The sequence below is a fragment of the Talpa occidentalis genome, unplaced genomic scaffold (assembly GCF_014898055.3).
Source record: "Talpa occidentalis isolate TD23 unplaced genomic scaffold, MPIMG_talOcc4v2.1 talOcc4.7, whole genome shotgun sequence".
Classification (NCBI taxonomy): Eukaryota; Metazoa; Chordata; class Mammalia; order Eulipotyphla; family Talpidae; genus Talpa; species Talpa occidentalis.
Window position 1 is genome coordinate 26394598 of NW_023605083.1, and position 18824 is coordinate 26413421.

At 42.9% G+C, this 18824-nt stretch overlaps 1 protein-coding gene across 3 annotated transcripts in view; it reads right to left on the minus strand.

Moving 5' to 3' along the window:
- Window positions 1–17786, minus strand: part of DMRT1 (doublesex and mab-3 related transcription factor 1) — a 96674-nt gene extending 78888 nt beyond the window's left edge. Inside the window, exons 1-2 of one of the 3 annotated variants that reach the window (XM_054688990.1) lie at window positions 17074–17786; window positions 13991–14171 (exon numbers count right to left, since the gene is read on the minus strand). In XM_054688990.1, the coding sequence (XP_054544965.1) occupies window positions 13991–14171; window positions 17074–17418 (526 nt within the window). In that variant the 5' untranslated portion in view covers window positions 17419–17786. The remainder of the gene's footprint in view (window positions 1–13990; window positions 14172–17073) is intronic. The other 2 variants (XM_037493582.2, XM_037493583.2) reach the window with 2 other exon arrangements.
- Window positions 17787–18824: the final 1038 nt, after the last annotated feature.

Here is an 18824-nt window from a genome sequence, read left to right on the forward strand (position 1 = left end):
CTCTCACCCTCCCACGCCTCTGGCCTGTACCCCAGTTCTTGTATAAAAATAAATAAATCTTTAAAAAAAATAAAAATGAAAACTTCTGAAATGAAAAGCTTAAAAATGCCATCCTCATCACCAGGTAGACCTCATTTCATCGTGGGCAGCAGTGAGACTCACTTAATTCAGTTTATCCACATTTCTTCTGGACAGTGATATCATTACAGTGTGTCTTCCCGCCTCCCCCTCCAGCTTTACTGAGGCCTCCCTGTCTTAATTCTACATGATGTCTGAAGGCTTCTAAAATGTGTACTTTACCTCCATTCTGTGGCAGGGGAGGGGGCAGAAAGATAGGGGAAGGGGTTGCTTATTTCGCTGAAGGTAACGTCCTCATCTTGGTGTTCTGAGTACCTGTGAGAGGTTATACAACATTCTACTCTCCTTAGAAAACATAAAAGATAGCTAACACTAAATACATGCATCAGCAATATTAATAAAACAGAAGAAAAGGATAGCTTATATTCCAATGTCAGGGCTTAATATATTTAGTTTATGTGAGCATTATGATGTAATCTCTGAGATTCCTGACAGCTTAGTGGGTTGGGGTGTGATGAGGGTGGAGGGAAATGTAATGGGCTACATAATCCTCACCCAGATGACTGGCAGAGGATCAGCGGAGGATCGTGTTGCATCCGTCCACATAGCTTCACTTTTGCAAAAATATTTTATTTACATTTATGTATGTAAACATACACAAACACCCGGCTAAAAGGTGGATCATATCCAGGTTCATAACTCTGCTCCTCATATTTACATAAATATCTTGACTTCTGCATTACTGCATCCATTTCACAAATGAGAAAAACAGTCAAATTAATGAACTGCTAAAAATCAGAGGTCATAACTGAGGCATGTCTTTGTATTCTAGAGTTTAGTTTCAGTCAATGCCATGGAGTTTCCTCCCCAACTACATAGATCTCAAAATGCCAGCAAAACTCTTTTTCCAAGAGTCTTCAGTCTTCAAGACCTTTGATCAAGCTTTTACTGCCACACACCATTATCTCAGGGTGCCAAATTACCAATAGTATAACAACGCTATTGGGCCATTACAGCTTTCACCTGTGGGGAAGTACAAGCCTGAACATGTCCCACAAGTGGAAGAAAGCACTGAAATCACTTTCAAATAGCTGATAGGTAATGTGCATCAGTGGTAAGAATAAGATTAGTGTCTAGTGGCCATAATATCTGACTAAACAGTGGACCCATTCCTTGGTCAGTGGCCATACCAGTTTATTATGTACCAGAAGTAATGTTGAAGGTTCAAGGCCACAATACAAGAAGTGGTTTAATCACTGGAGCCATTAGCTTAAGCTAAGATCTGGTCTTGATTAAACAGAAATGAGGAACTGCAGTTGGGAGAATATGAAGAACACATCTGGTTAGGTATTCTATCAGCATTTTCATTTAGCCTGCCTAATAGTCTGCCAACGGGGAACTAGAAGAGTCACAGGCATCTGCATGCAACTCTGCCTGAACTCCCCAAAATACAGTGACCAAGGTTCAGCCCTTGTCTCTCCTTGTCACATCTTGCATCGTGGTTTGAAATACCAAATAGCGGAGGGGATGGGGTAAACCACAAAGACTCAGCTCTATAATAAATATGGAATTCCTATATGGGGGGATGCAGGAGATTTAGTAAGACATACACAGATATTCATGATTAAAAAAGAGGCCCTGAAACATGAACAAATGTTCAACTTCACTAATCGTACATTCTATCAACTATAACTAGTTTTCTACTGCAATATAATCAATTACCTGAAATTTAGTGGTTTCAAACACAGACGTATTACCTTACAGTTCTGTGGGTCCAAAATCTCACTGGATCTCACTGGGCTAAAATCATGTGTAGACAGAGCTCATTCCTTTCTGAGGTTCTGGGGGAGGACGGTTTCCATACTCATTCACACTACGGGCAGAATTCAGGTCCTTGCTGGCGAAGAATGGATCCTTGCTGAGGATCCATTCCCTTGCTAACTGTCAGCTGAGGGCAATTCTAAGCTTCTAGAGGGTTCCCACATTCTTTGGCTGGTGGGGGAGAGGACCTTCTTTCACATCAAAGCCAGCAACAGTGGGTCAAGTGTCTCTCACAGTTGGAAATCTGCTTGAGTCTTGTTCCATCCTGGCAACTCTGGGGCAGCCAAGAAAGGCTCTCCCCTTCCAAGCACTTATGCAAGTAATGGACCTACCTGAAAAAATCCGAATCATCCCCCGATCTCTGAATCCCTGAATTTATCACATTTGCAAAGTCCTTTCACCAGGTAAAGTACCTTCTTCACAGGTCCCAGAGACTGGGGCATGGACACCTGTGGGGGAGCCATTACTCTCCTGACCACAACAACATGTGACCCCCCCTCATTTTTCAGACTGGTAAAGTGCCAACAACAACCTAGTACTGCCAATACTAGGCAGTACAATGGGGAGAGCCATTGACAATATCTACCAACACTACATTTCAATTTATACCCAAAAATCAACCTCCTGTCCTCCATCTCTTCCCTCATGCCTGTCACCACCCCAGTCCAAGCAGCTGTCTCCCTTTTTCCAGACAACTACAGAGCCTTCATTTCCTTCTCTGCTGCTACCCATCTTCCTTCAAACCACACTCCACACACCAGCAGAGCTCTTTAAAGAAAGTAAACCAGATGACACAGTTCACTGAGGATGGCTTCCCAACGCATTCACACAAGGCCCTGTGTTGCAGACCCCAGCAGCCTGGGCTCCTTCCTGTTCTAAGCAGTCTCACTTTGCTTTACTTCTGCCTGAAAGTTCTCTCCCCAGACCCTGACCACCACTGCTTACTATCATTTGAGACTAGCTCCTATTGGGTCCCCTTGGAGAGCTGTTCTCTCTGTGATCACTCTAACAGCTACCGCCCCTTTGACACATCCCTCATATCACTTTTTCTTTGCAGCACTCACCACTTTCTGAAAGTAACTCATTTATCTACTGGTATTTTGGTTATCAACTGTCTCCCCTGATGGTTATCGGAGATCCACAAGAGATGGATGTTTTATGCACTGCTGTATATCCCCTGCCTAGAATAAGGTCAATGCAGTCACACTAAAAATCTGTTAAATGAATGAAAAATACAATAGGAGAACAGAAGAAAAAGAAGGGAGGGAATCTTGCTCAGACAGCAGACTAACTAGCAAAGATGAATCAATCCAGTTCAGCAAAATTTGTTGGCATTTGATAACTCTCATCTGCTTCCCTGAATTAAAGCATATTCTAAATTTTAGGTAAAGCCCCAAGCCCCAGGACCAGAATTAAGGAATGATACAAAAATTGTGAGTAGTTTTATAAGTGTTGAAATCAATAGTGAGTCATCTGCTGATAGACACTAGTAGACTTGACATTGGATGGCTGAAGTAGTATCGAAGAACTCTTACTGACAATTAACACCACAAAATATGCTATTATCAGCTATATACTGTCCACTTTAATAGTGCTATATGCATCTTTCCTAAAAAAGTAGTATTGTACTGTAAGACCAGATGAGTGCTGTGAAGTTTGCAGACATATGATACTAAACTGGATTTGAAACATAATGGCTCAACAACCAGGATCAATATTTATGTGAATTTCCATGGGGGAAGGGATGTCAAAAAGGTTTTTTGTAAAATAAGAAGACATCCTTAAACTGAGACAGAAATGCAGATCCTCAGGCAGTGGCCGTGACCACCACCGAAAAGCAAGTAAGAAAGCAGCTAGAACTAGGGGCTGGGGGCACAAAGGTATCTCTAGGCCAGTGCTTTTGCTCCCTGGCACAAGGAGCACTTTGAGGTTCAGAGGTTACCTGGCAGAGGCACATAATTTATGGTATCCCCCATAAGGTGTTAGTTGACGTTCCCCTAGGTTGCTTCCCTGTAAATCTCAATCCTTTGGGAAATTGAGTCTTCGGTACCCCAAAGGCACAGATTAAACCAGTGTACAAAACAGAGAACGGTCAGTAATAAAGCAAAAATTTAGCAGCTGGGAGGAGAGGAAGAAGGGATGCTGATGGAAATAAAAGCAATCATGTTATCTCAGGTGTGTCTACAGGTTAATCAAAACCAAGTAGCCTTGAAGAAAGCTGGGCTAGCAGAAGAGGCTGTTCTTAGGTAGTTAAAGGAGGACGAGGAGTTATCATTAAATGGTTGGTTTCTATTTAAGAAGATGAAAAGGTACTGGAGGTAGGAGGTTGTGACGTTTGCACAGCAAGGTGAATGGGCTTAATGTCACTGATCTGTACGCTTAAAGTGGTTATAATAGTCAATTACGTGTTATGTATATCTTACCACAATAAAATTTTTTTTCAACAAGTTACTTAATAAAACGACAGATGGGACAGAAATGTGTCCACAGGATCCAAAGGATAGTAGGTGGTAGAGGTGGTTGTCAATAGACAGGATCCTTGAACCAGCAGATAACCTGGACTCAGTGGTTCCAGGACTGCAGAGGAACCTGTGCAGCAGGCAAGTGAAACTGATGACACCGATGGTTATTTTGACATTCCGAAAGTTTTGAATCACAGCAAATGAAGGTCACACCACAGTATGACAGAACCTGGTGTGGCTGCTACAAAAGCTCTCCAAGGCTACCAGCAGATACTGACAGTAATTTCTGAGACAGTCTATGAGGTACTCTCTACCCCACTGGTGACAGGAAAGACAGCATCCATTTTTTACCAACTAAAATTTTTCCCTTCTGCTTTCCAAAGAGTGATGGTGATCTTTCATTTTTATAAATCCAAAGATAAAAATTATCCTTGCCAAGTTTATACGATTATAGCACTCCCTCTCCCTCCTTCTAAGGAAATGCATGTCACTGAGGGCTGAAAAGTTGCTTTAGCCCTTCAAAAACATATCATAATTTCCACTGGTAGATAATACAACAAAGAGTCTGCTGCCAGGAATCTTCATGGTTTACTTCCTCACACTATTCCTTGCACTACAAACTCCGTGTGATAATGAGGTAAAAGAGGAAAAAGAAATTTAAGACTATATATTTCTAATGACAATAAAATGCAAATCTGGAGACTTCTCCACAATCTAAGTATCTGATCCTCAAATAGACTCACTGATTTTTAAATCTGCAGGGTTTGCTAGGACGAAGGCATCTTACCTTTTAAGAAACTCAGAATTCGAATCTGAACTTTTAAAATTTTCTGTAACCCTCAGATCCTGATAGTGTGAATATAAAATAGTGAGTGCATAGCCTCTCGGGAAAACATTTTGGAAGTCTCTCAAAATATTAAACATAGTGTTAACATATGACTCAGAAATTCCACTCCTTGATATATGCCTAAGAAAATGAAACATTTGAGGGCCTCCCCGGTGGCGCAGCGGTTGAGCGCTGGGTTGAGAAGCTGCCCGCAGCCTCTGCAACGCCGGTTCGATCCCCGGCAATCCCCGGCCGCCAGGTGAGGGTCCCACATGGCGCGCAGACCTGTCCTGCCGCCCGCTGCTCCCCTCAGCAGTGTATTTCATCGGTCTACCTGTTCTATTCCCCGCTCTGGCTCTGGTGAATCCTCTCACCTCTCACCTACCGCGCTTCTGACTGTGCCCAGTGCTTGCAAAAATAAATAAATAAATCTTAAAAAAAAAAAAGAAAATGAAATATTCGCACAAAAATGTTATAGAATCATTACTCAAAAAGGGCAAGCAACCTAAAAGCCCATCAGTTGATAAATAAAAAAACAAAGTATCATATAAAGAATATTATTTAGGGCCTCCCTGGTGGCGCAGCGGTTGAGCGCTGGGCTGTGAAGCTGCCCGCAGCCTCTGCAGCGCCAGTTCAATCCCCGGCCACCGGGTGAGGGTCCCACATGGCGCGCAGACCTCTCCTGCTGCCCACTGCTCCCCTCGGCAGTGTATTTCATCACTCTGCCTGCTCTGCTTCCAGCTCTGGCTCAGTGAATTCTCTCACCCTCCCGCGCTTCTGATTGTACCCAGTGCTTGTATAAATAAAAAAATAAATCTTTAAAAAAAAAAAAAGAATATTATTTAGTTAAAAAAAGAGGGGGAATTAAAAAGACACACTACAACATGATTAAACCTCATAAATATCAGGCTAAGTGAAAGAAGCCCTACACAAAAGGTCACACATCATATGACTTCGTTTATACTAAGTGTCCAGAATAAGCAAATATATGGAAACATATATTAGCAATTGCCTAGGTCTGGGGTGGGGAGTAAATGGAGAGTGACTTTTAGTGTGTACACTTTCTTTTAGGAGGAGATCAAATGTTCCTAATTTAGATTCTGATGATAGTTTTACAACTCTGAATTTACTAAAAAAAAAGAATCATACACTTCAAGCAGATGAATTATATAGTGCATGAATTATACTTTAAGGTGTTAAATTACATTTGAATTTTTAACCATTTAAAAAATTGACATTTTAAAACTATCACAGAACAAAAATGCACACTGAACATTAATGATTTTACTTTATAATATATACAGGTGAGTTCACATTCACTAATCTAGTGTTTTAAAACACAACTTCAAATTTAACCATCATTACTCGTTCATTGAGCAAAGGTTTATTGACCTAATATAAAATCTGGTTCTGTACTATGCTAACATGAATAAAATGCAGCTACTGCTCTTACAAGAGATTAATTTTCACAAGCGAGATACACATGTAAACCAATTAAATGTTTTTGTCTTTCAGAGATGCTGTTTCAAAATTAACGTGTGGCTTTAAATCCTTTATTTACCTTTTTGTGGGTCTAGATATTTTCTTCATTTCCTTCCTATCCAAAGGTAGACCAGCAGGCTGCCTACCATGGGCCTGGTTATAACTGCTTTTCTGAAATACTATCCACAGCGAATTTCTATAAGGTCAATATACTGCTTTATTTGACATGTAAGCAAAGACTGTCCTTGAGATAAATAAAACTCACTGAGATACTATTTAAAACAATAATCATGAGCATCATTAATCTTACATGTCATTTTTTATTCAAGCCTCCAACTGTTGCTTCAGTTTAAGTTTCATTTTATTGACCATGCTATAAATTTCTTCGATTATGAAAGCAAAATTTAGGAATGTTTTCACCTGAAAGCGTTTTAAACCAAACATCTACATTTTCTGTTCTACTTGAAATTGAGAGTCTATCCAAAAATCAATGGAGCTCATCTCATATTAATAACCAGAATCCTTCCGAAATAAACTCCAACTCAATTTGTTACATGGGTATTTGGGTTGGTTACGCTTTTTGAGTAAGATTCTATAACATCTTCGTGTAAATGTTTCCTTTCTTGGGTATATATCAAGGACTGCAATTGATGAGTCATATACTAAACTGTATTTAATATTTTGAGGGACTGCTAGAATGAAGGGCTTCTTTCTGTACAATATCAGAAAATGCAAGGATCAAAACTGAAATGTTAATTTAAATTAATAAATTCACAGAGGATGATTCAGGGCAGTGAAACTACTTTGTATGCTATTGCAAGGGCAGATAGTCATGATAAATCTGCCCAAACCCACAGACGATACACCACCAAGAGTTAACTGACATAAAGAAAAAATGATTTTTGAGAGTGATTTTGAGAGACTGTGTCAATGTTCATTTATTAGCTGTGACAAATGCACCACTCTGGTGGGGGATGTTAATAATGAGGAAGGGATCCCTGGGAGGTGGAGAGGTAGGCAGGGAGTATATGGAGTATATATCTATACCTTCCCCTCAAACTTTCCAAGAACCTGAAAATGCTCTAAAAATGTAAAGTCTATTTCTAAAAAAAAAAAAAATTAAATGTTCAGTATCTTCAATTGTTAGCTCATCAACCATATTTCTTTAGAGGTGAAAACAACGCAGAGATATGACTCCATTTTCAAACTACCACATTTCATGCTCGTGAAGCAGCAGAACACTTAGAAGACACGATGTACTGTGTCCCCCCTCCATGCAGGCTCTCTAGCTGCAAGCTGAAGTGGAATCACTACTAAGGACAGAAACGAAGGCACAAACCTGAGACTCTTCCAGCCAAGGAAAGGTGAGTGAAACCCACCCCAGACCAGGGTAGGCTGTGCTACAGGGATGGCCTGAGGGCAGAAGGTAGTTTGCTGTGGGGGAGTGTGAATGTGTGTGTGTAAGTCTCAGGTTGCTCAGAAGGGAGGGCCCCAAGAAAGATAACATTCTGGTCCTTACTTACAAAGGACACATATGCAGAGCCAAGTGATCTACAATGCAACCCTTCATCTGACAGTTTCTGCACAGAAAAGGAAGGCAAAGAATGACTCAGAGCTCCGAGTAACTGGGAGGTAAACAGCGTTCTACACTGGGAGGAGGTTGAAGGAAAAGCAAAAGATAAAATGAAGTGAAGCCCAAATTTCAAAAAAAGAAGAATGCCCATTGTGCAGTTTAAAAAGAGGAAATTTTGAAATTAAAAATATAAATATACTAAAATTTAAAAAGTAAAACCAGAGACAATGCTCAAGTTGCTATTAATTATCATTTAGAACCAAAAATGTTCACTTACATTCTGGATGCTCCCAAAATGCCTCAGAAGAAATGCCTTGCTAATCAACTGTGCTATCATCTGATGTTGCTAGGGTAAGAGACAGCAACTAACAAAGCATGTCTTCAAAAGGGTATTTCTTTCACAGTGATATCCACAATCACAGGTGAAAATAGTAAAAAAATTCTGCACCATTAGTCAAAGAATCTTTGGTCAGTGTTTTGGTCCTCTGAGCCAAGCTCTGGTCAAAGATTACAGAGACTTTCTTCTAATGTACACTGTGACTCAGTGACATCAGTTCTCCAATAAATGAAACAGCTTGCTAAATCCAATTTCCTTCACAGTGTCCTTAGAACTCAGTCAATAATCTCAGCAATAATTCTTGGGCATTTCTCACTCTCAGTTTTGGCACTTTCAGGAGCCAAAAGGAGATAAGTAAGAAACCTCAAGGACACAGAAATTTACTGAATGTCACTGCCCTTTTAGACGCTAAACAGTAGGTATCAAGAAGGTTGGCAATTTGCTGCTGTGGGAGCCAAGTTGGTAGGTTTTATTATGACACGACAACTTTGACCTCACCAATTAAGTTCAAATCCTAGCCTTGTACATGCATAAAATAAGTCCATAAAAAAGTTCTTAAACTATTTCAAATGAGAAGGAAAAAGTTAAGTATATAGTGTGACCTATAAGTGGGACAATTCTATGGGGGGATACACAAAAAGGATAAGCAAACACACTAGTTTGTACCTGCAAGCTAGTGTGCTCTATAAATGTTTATCATTTTTTGAGCTCTATAAATGTTTATCATTTGCCTGAAAAACACTATTTTAAATCCTAATCTCTGGGAAATTAATATAAATTATATATTTGTTAGCAGTAATCTTTCTAAGCACATTGGACCCCAAGTACTGCATGAGGCTTGAAGGACATCCTTCATCTGTCTCTCTGGTTCTTTCTCTTCCACTAGACCCTCCTTTCTTCTCTCTTTTTTCTCCTTCTATATATTTATGTAGTTTAATGCACTGGCAATTTTGTTTTTCTCTGGCTTATATGCACACAGAATTTATCAATCTCGATTCAAGAGCATGGGCTGAAGTCCTAGAAGGGCTGACCATGGATCTGCCCCACAGGAGAGCTGGCTGGGGAAGAGTCCACCTTCCTTTGGCAGCAAAACTTTCAGGGTGATGCCTCTCCACCCTCTCCTGAGCACAGCACACTGCTGGCTTCCATATTCATTCCCTTTGAATCTTGGTTCAAAACCCCAAAATGCCCCAAAACAGATGACTGGATTGAGAAGATGTGGTATATATACACCATGGAATATTACTCAGCATTCAAAAAAGACAAACTCATGCAATTCACAGCAACATGGATGGAGCTGGAAGGGATCATGCTCAGCGAAATAAGCCACAAAGAAAAAGAAAAATAACGGATGGTCTCACGCATAGCAGGAATTTAGAAAACCTAAATAAGGGACCAGGAAAAAGACTAATTATAATAAAGTAAAAATCAAAATCAACAAGCAACTATAGACCAGAGACACACTACCCGGCGGGCGGGGAGGGGAAGAGGAGAGGAGAGGAGGAATTAGGATCAAAATAAGGGGGGGGGGGTGGAACTGTATGGAGAATATAACCAAAATGAAAATGCATACACTGTGCAAAAATGAAAAATGATGTAAGAAGTACATAAAATAAAATATACGCAATGAAAAAAAAAAAAAAACCAAAATGACACGGATGTCTGTCAGCTCCACAGCAAAGGAGGGACTCTGGTCACATCCTCCTTGACCCTGAGCTGTGTATCCTGCTCTCCTGCTGCTTCTCTTTGTAATGTTCCCTATCGATGGTTCATACCAGTCTCTCTTCATAGGCTGGTAAGATGGAAAATCCACGAACTTTAGGGTTGAACTTTAGAGGCCTGGATTAAATCCCAGTTCCACCAACTTCATTCTAGGGCAGTTTCCTTACCATTTCCTAACACTTGGCTTCCTTATCTGTACATAGAATAATTTCTGCCTCCTGAAATGTTTGTGAAGACTGTATTTTCAGGGGTCATTTCTATAGTTCATTACTAAAATATCTGTGAACATCAAATGAGTTATTCTTTATCCCTCTGACATCTACCCATCCTCATCTCAGCCCTCTAGCTATATCCACTATCAACTCTTACTGGGTTGATGCTTTTTTTTTTTTTTAAGATTTATTTATTTATTTATACAAGCACTGGGTACAGTCAGAAGCGTCGGAGGGTGAGAGAATTCGCCAGAGCCAGAGCGGGGAGCAGAACAGGCAGAGTGACGAAGTACACTGCTGAGGGGAGCAGCGGGCGACAGGAGAGGTCTGCGCGCCATGTGGGATCCTCGCCCAGTGGCCAGGGATCGAACCGGTGCTGCAGAGGCTGTGGGCAGCTTCTCAACCCAGTGCTCAACCTCTGCGCCACCAGGGGAGGCCCTGGGTTGATGCTTTTGACAGAATTTAAAATCTCAAAATAGGGGGTTGTCCTCCCTGGGGGCACAAGGGGTTACGATGCAGCACTGTAAAGCTGTCTGCAGCCACTGTAGCACAAGTTCAATGCCCGGCCAGGGAGGTGACCCACATGGCTCAGAAGATCTCTCCTGACTCGCCCGCTGCTCCCCTGAGCAGTGCATTTCAGTACATCTGCCTGTTCTGTTCCCCATTCTGTCTCTGGTGAATCCTCTCAACGCCCCCCACCCCGCATCTCTGGCCTGTACCCCAGTTCTTGTATGCATAAATAAATAAATCTTTAAAAAAAATCTCAAAATATAAAAATCTTATTTCTTTTTTTTTTGTTTTCCAAAGATATATTTTTTATTTATACAAGAGCCGGGGTACAGGCCAGATGCTTGGAAGGGTGAGCGGATTCACCAGAGATAGAGCCAGGAACAGAACAGGCAGACGGACCGAAGACACTGCTGAGGGGAGCAGAGGGCGGGACAGGAGAGATCTGCTTGCCATGTGGGTTGCTCCAAGGCCAGCGCGGATGGAACTGGCGCTGCAGAGGCTGTGGACAGCTTCACAATGCTGCGCTCAACCACCTGCGCCACCAGGGAGGCCCAAATCTTATTTCTTATTAATAGACTCCTTCCTTTCTATGAAAAGCAAAGTTTGGAAACTGTTATAAATTTGTATTATAAGCAATCAAACCAAAAAAATAAAGAGTGTAATCTCCTTTGTTAATTACAGGATCTGTAGCCCCAGTAACTAACACTCAGACACACCTACCTGCAAAGCAGCGACTACAGTTGCACCTCTCACCTACTTACCTTCTCCTCTTTCCTAAGGGTCAAGATTCACAGAATCTGCAAACCCTCAAAGGCTTCCTCCCTCATTTTTGAGAAGAAACAAAAGACCCAGAGACCTCAAGTTACATGTGCAAAGTTGTACAGCTCGTCACTGACTTCAGCCCAGGGGTTAAGCCCAGCAAACTGAAGAAGGCACACTCAGTAAAGCTGTATATGAACCTTGGCAGGCTCTAAAGAAGCCTGTGAATCTCAGCATATGTATTTAGTACAAGTGGAAAACATGTATTTAATTGCTAAGAGAATTTCAAAGACCTTTATTTAGTGGATTTATTAGAGCTCCAGCATTCAGTGAGGTCAAATGGAACTTTATGACAGAAGGAAATACACTTTCCAATATGGTTGCACTTAGCTGTATGTTGCTCCTGAGCAGTCAAAATGTGGCCAGGGCAATTGAAGATTGGTGTGTTTACACTGTAATTTTGATTTTTTATTGTGGAACAGTACATTTAACATGAATTTTACCACTTTTAAGTGTACAGTTCAGTGGTAATAAATACATTCTTATTGTGGAATAGCTACAATTTCTTTCATAGGTCTTTTTCAACCTGTAAAAATTAAACTCTGGACTCACTAAACAATAACTCTCCCTGCCTCCCATCCCCAACCACCATTTTACTTTCTGTGATTCTGAGAACTTCATGTAAGTGGAATGATGCAATACTAGCTTTCTATGAGAAATAAGCTAAGGCTTATTTCTCATAGTAATCAAGGGCCTCAAGGGCCTCAAGGGCTATGAATATGGATGTACAAAAATCTCTCCAAAACCCTGTTTTCAATTCTAGGGGGTAAATACCCAAAAGTAAAATTGCTGGAAAACAGAGTAATTTTTAATTTTTTGAGGAACCATACTGATTTCCAAAGCAGCTGCTCCATTCTATATTCCAAACAACGGTGCACAGAAGTTCCAAATTCTCCACATCCTCACTAATACTTGTTATTTTCGTGTGTGTGTGTGTGTGTGTGTGTGTGTAAATAGTAGCTATCTTCATGGTATCAGGTAATATCTCATTTTAATTTTTATTTGCATTTCCCTTGTGATCAGTGATTCTGAGTATCTTTTAATGGGCTTATTTGTGGTTTACATATCTTCTTTGGCTGAAAGTTTCTATTTTATCTTACTGTGATAAATTTAATTTAAGTAATGACATGCAGCTAGGGGCTTCCATATTGGTCAGTGTAGGATTCCTGAGGTAACTTGGACTCACTCCAGTAAGCACTGACACTTCTGAGAGCAGGCAGCAGATTCAGATCCTTCCTCAGCCAGTCACTTAAATTTGCTCCATCTCAGCATGTGTGAAATAGCATCATAACCTCCTACCTTATGGAATTACTCTGAGAATAAAACTAGAGTCAGCATATATACAACCCCTGTTAGTCCTAACACATGTTAAAATTTTAAGCCAATGGAACATGCTGCCCCTCCCATCCTAGAACACTTCAAACATGACACCGAGGATTGGTCTTTTCAGACCTTTTCCCATATGAACACCATCCTAGCCACAGAAAATGGGCTTTCAGTTCTAGGAAACAGAATCTTTAGCCCCTGCCAAGATAACCCAAAATGGAGGGGTGGACTGAGGCAAAATCTGGAATCTGATTCCATTGATATTCTGTGGTTCTGACTATCCAGATTGAGTTTTTTTTTTTTTAAAATAAGATTTGATTTTAGATTTATTTATACAAGCACTGGGTACAGTCAGAAGCACGGGAGGGTGAGAGAATTCACCAGAGCCAGAGCGGGGAGCAGAGCAGGCAGAAGGATCTAAGTACACTGCTGAGGGGAGCAGCGGGCAGCAGGAGAGGTCTGCAGCGCCATGTGGGACCCTCCTCAGGTGGCCGGGGAGCAGCCAGGGATCGAACCAGCGCTGCAGAGGCTGCGGGCAGCTTCGCTGCCCAGCGCTCAAGTGCTGCACCACCGGGGAGGTCCCAGATTGAGTTTTGACTAATAATCAAGTGAAGTCGTCACACTTCCAAATCTAGAATTATGGCCATTTCCTTTTTGAGGCAGCCAAAACAGACCTTCAGAGCAAGGATGCTTAAAAACAAAAACAAAGAGAAACACAACGTATTCTCTAAGTGTCTCAGGACAGTCCTAGAACTGTTGCTGTAACCACAGCCCTTCTTCTTCCCTATGCCTGGCCACATGAACCCCAGACCTCCAGGTTACCTGAAGCAGCAGTGGTGGGGGTACTGGCCGGAGGCGGCTGAGAGGAGCTGCTATTCTCAATCAGGCACGGGTTGCTGCCATTGTTCTCTCTCTTGACTAGCAGCTCAGCCGCACTGGGCAGTGGGATGGGGTGGCTGATCCCCAACTCTTCCTCCTGGGCCTGCTGCCTTCTCAGAGCCACCTGGAAGCACAGAAAAAAAGGGTCATTCTCCAGCAATCCAGAATCACTTGTGCCACTTTGCCCAAACCACTGAAGACATCAAGATTTATTAGTTCCAAAGGGGAGGCTGAGAAGCTCTAATTTCTTTTGAAAGCTACCCAATGATGTACAGCCAAAACAGAGAAATAGTTTAGAGCTAGATCACCTGGTCCATAGTAGATGCTTTAAAAATGTTCATGAAACAGCTAAATGCACAGAGGTGTGGGAAATAAGGTCTTGGCTCAGAAGGATCAGAAAAATCTATTCAGTCAGCCAGGCAGAGGGGTTCAATCTGAAGAGTAGAAATCAGCACTGGCAGATTACAAAGGAAGCAGAATGAGCTCTCTCCTTTGTTCTAAAAATGTGTTAAAAAGCCACCGCACTGGGAATAGTGACCAGCAAGATATAGGGAGATTAGATTAGATACCAAGGTACTTACCAACATTTAATTCAGTGTGAGATAAAATGCAGCAAACACTGTAGGAGGGTTATAGACCAACCCTACAGAAGAGATTCAGAGACAGAAAGGGCGCTAAGTTGTGGAATCACCCAGAGGTACTAAAACTAAAACTGAAGAATAGGATTATAGGTCTTAGATGGGCAAGAATGAAGGGGCTGAAAAGGCAGGGGCTGCTTAGGAACTTCTGGACTGGAAGGGGCATGTGGAGTAGAGAAGTAAAGGAGAATAAAGGCTGATATTCCTTGATTTCCCGGAGAAGGGAAAGGTTAAAGTGGGAAGAAAGGACAGGAGAGCTATCCCAGGTGGAAGAAAGGGATCTATTACACTTAAATAACTTCTCTTGGTCCCTCTTCAGTTGATTTGCCTTTAAATAACATTGTTAAAGATTGAAAAAGACATGTAAAGAAAATAAATTGCATTTTTGCTTACCACATGTAACAAAAAAGGAGACTTTCTGTTGAAATTGACTAGTGGTAATAGAAATGAGAAAGTGAAATACTTACACCTGAGGCCCAAGCACCACCCAAAAGTTGACATCAACATAGCAAGCCAAAAAAAACCTACAATTTATGTATCGTTTTAGGAAAATTATAGTTCAGAGTTGATTAATTTGAAAATAATTTTATACACAAGAGGAGTTATATACTTAGGAAAAAATTCAAACTATTTTAAGGTGACTAAAAAAATGGTTGTTACATACATTTCAGAAGTCATCTAACACAGCACGAAACCTTTTGATCTGGAAATGTATTTCCATATTATAAATGTAATCCTCACCCTTTTGTTTTTAACATGGCAAGTAGCTTTGTTCATGAGTGCTTCTGCTAATGAAATTTACTCAAAAGTAAGGCTCTACTTGGATAAGTATTTTTATTACATTTTAAGGAAATCCCCCGATAGTCTCCACACTAAATATTTAAGCCAACTAAGAGCAGACTATTTTCTTCTACTTACAGATATAATTTAACTGTCCTAATTTTTTTCCTGAAGCTCACTGCGATGCACTTAATGCATTTTAATGCATTATATTTTTGTCCATCACACATGGAACTGAAGATCTATAAAGAAGAAACTAAGGGAAACAACATGTATTTCCCTGATCTTGTAATCTGTGAAGTCAAAATAAATCTAGTTTAAGCAATTTTTTACTGTTGTACACATTAAAAGTATACATGCTTTCAGCACGTGTGCTGTCGTGTCTAACGTTCTCATCTAAATCATTTCCAGTGGAAGACATTTCACGTTCCCAGTCAAAAGTAGTTGATCGTCAGCTCGTTTCTTTGATATCTTTCCATTTTAAATAAACAGTCTTAAAAAGAGGAAACCACTTTTAGCTGGAAAGGACATACAGAATCTTCTAAAACTCAGTGTAGGCTACCAACAAGTCAGCTATTTCCGTTAAGATGCTAAAGTACTAAGCTTTTAAAACGCTTTAAGAAGCACCGGGAAAGTCTCAAATCCGCGTTTTTCCCCCTGTTCTTATTTTTTAAAACCTCTTTAATGTGTTTTAAAATACGTGCAAGAAATTAAGTTAAATTAAATTAAAAATAAATTAAAATTAAAATGAAATGAAATGAAATGAAATGAAATGAAATAAAATAAAATGCATGCAAAGCAATCTGTGCTCGAATAGCAAACTTTTAAATGCTAAAACCTCCGCTGCGCTCAAAATGGCTGAGGCGCGCAGCGGGGCTCCCCCGGGGGGCGAGGCCGAAAAGTGCGCCAAGAGCGCACCGACCACCACGCCACGCCACGCCGGCGTCCATTACAGCGACTTTTCCAGAACAAGGTTCCCGACATGTTACCCGGATAAGCAGCAGCTGGCTCGGGTCGCCATTTAACCCTCCAAAAAAGGCTCGCGAATACCCTCCCCAATTTAAACGCAAATGCCTGCCGGTCTAAGGGGGGAGGGGTAAAAGGTCCCGGGGATCCCGGAGACCCACGAAGGGCGAGTCCGGGGTACTCCTTTGCTGGGGGGAATCGAAAAAATTCTGGGGCCGCTGGAAAAGAACCCCGCAACTCCGCTATGGTCAGGGCCCGAGATCCAGGGACCCTTCCTGCGCAGAGAACGCCCCAATTCCTTGTTTGAGGGTGCGTGCTCCAGGATCCCGGGGTCCCCACAACTGTCGGCTCTAAAAGCTGCAGGGGGACCCGGGGACACCCCAGACGGCTGAACCCCGCAACTTCCCTGGAGCGCAGCAAACCCCGCAGCTCCAGACCTCGGCGCGGGCCGCTTGGAGACACGTCCAGGCTCTCCAAGAGCGGCGCTGGCGCGTGCCTGGGAACCCCGCACTCCAAGCGCGCCCGATTCCACTGCTTCTTTCCTTCCGAGCCCAAACCCGAACCCTCGCGCCTTGGGCCACACCAAAGGTCTCTATCCAAAAATGTGGGGGTTGTCCCCAGTTCCTGAGCGCCCGTACTCACCTGCGCGGCCATCACACGCTGTCTCTCGGCGATCAGGTTGCACTTCTTGCACTGGCAGTCCCGCCACATGCAGAAACGCTTGTGGCCCTTGAGGGGCGACGCGTAGCCGTGGTTCCTGCAACGCGCGCACTTGGGCAGCCGCGGGGACTTCTTGCTCGCGGCGCCCATGCCCGACGCCCCAGTACCGGAGCCGCTGCCGCCCCCGGCCCCAGTGCCGCCGGAGGTCGCCAGCAGCGCCCCAGCTGCTTTACCAAAGCCCCCGGCCTTGCCCTGCGGCGGTGCCCCCGGGGCGTGCTGAGCTTCCGACGGGGCCGAGGGCTTGCTGAATGCGTCGTCGTTGGGCATGATGCCCCAAAGAGAGGAGCAAGAGCTCTCAGGTCACCTCTCCGATCTGGAGAGGGTGCAAGGCAAGTGCCCAACCGACGGCGAGGCTCTCTGGGAGGAGGCGCAGAAGGCGTGTGCGCCGCTGCTGGAGGTGCAGCACGAGTGGCAAAGTCCCGACACGCAACGCCCAGAGTGGTGGGGGGTTGTGCCTTTTTCTCTTTTGGCGCGCGCGCGCGCGTCGCAGAAATTTGGATACTTTTCAGAATGTTCCCGGGACTGCCTAGGCGGGAGAGGGCTGCAGGGAGCTCGGACACGCCCACCGACCCCCAACTCTGGTGTGGGCACTCCAGCAGTGTGCAAGTTTGCACCGGCTGCAAACACCTCGGAGGTTTTGCTGCAAAATCGCTGCAAGTGCACCGTGGAGTGCAGAGACGCGGGGGGATGGTAAGACGCGGTGTTCTCCGAGGTACCTAGCAGGAGCTGCCAGAGCGTGCTGCACGGAGGAAGCTGAGCTCCCAAGGTCGAGACCACGTTGTCTTGCATAAAGCTTGGAGGAGGTGCAAACCACCCCGTGGGGTCCTCTAGCTCCCTTCCCCCCATGAGGCTATTCTCCAAGTTCCTTAGGGCAGACTTTAGAAGAAGCCAACTCAGAAAGTTGTTTCTTTCTCACTTTGGGAATGCAGTTGCAAGCCTGAGAAAAGAGAAGTCTCTGCCTTTAAACGGCAAATAACACCTGATTATATTAGTGTTTGGGCTCAGTTTGGCCAAAAATTTGAAAGATTGGACCTTTCTGAGCTCATTACCCCTTCGTGCCCTGTTGTTCATTTGTTCCTAAAATTTCTACGAACTGGCTCCAATAACTTTCAAATCTGTAATTCCAGCGTTATTGCCTCTTGGGCACACAGAGCTTCTTCCCTTTGGGACAAATTCAACTTAGGCATTGTAGGCTCCTGAAGCAGATTTTTAAAAAAAAAATCCTCTGCTGGGGGTAGGGTTGGTCACTACATGCATGTAGACATTTATCAAAACTCATTCTACACTCAGAGATCTGTGCATTTTACTGGATAGCATTAATCCTCCAAAAATCCTCAATCATCTTACAGGCTCCCCACACCCCACTGTAGTAGCCACGTTTGTTTCCTCTGTGCACTTACAAAGCAGATCCACCTGGAAAGTCAGCTCATCAATTTTTCCTACACACCCAGCTGTGCCTCTAAGTTCAGCTCTTCCCATGTCTGAATTTTTTTCAGTCCAGCAACTGGTTTATCCATTTCTTGTTCTTCCAGTGTGAGGGCTACTCTTGTTGGGTACTGTTTTCCATGTGAAAAAGAGAAGTTAAGGACAAAAAGCTATGATTCTGGGCTTCATAAAGTTACCTACCAGCTTGGAGGAGCTCTTTGTTGGCCCAGAGCAAAGAATATAAAGGG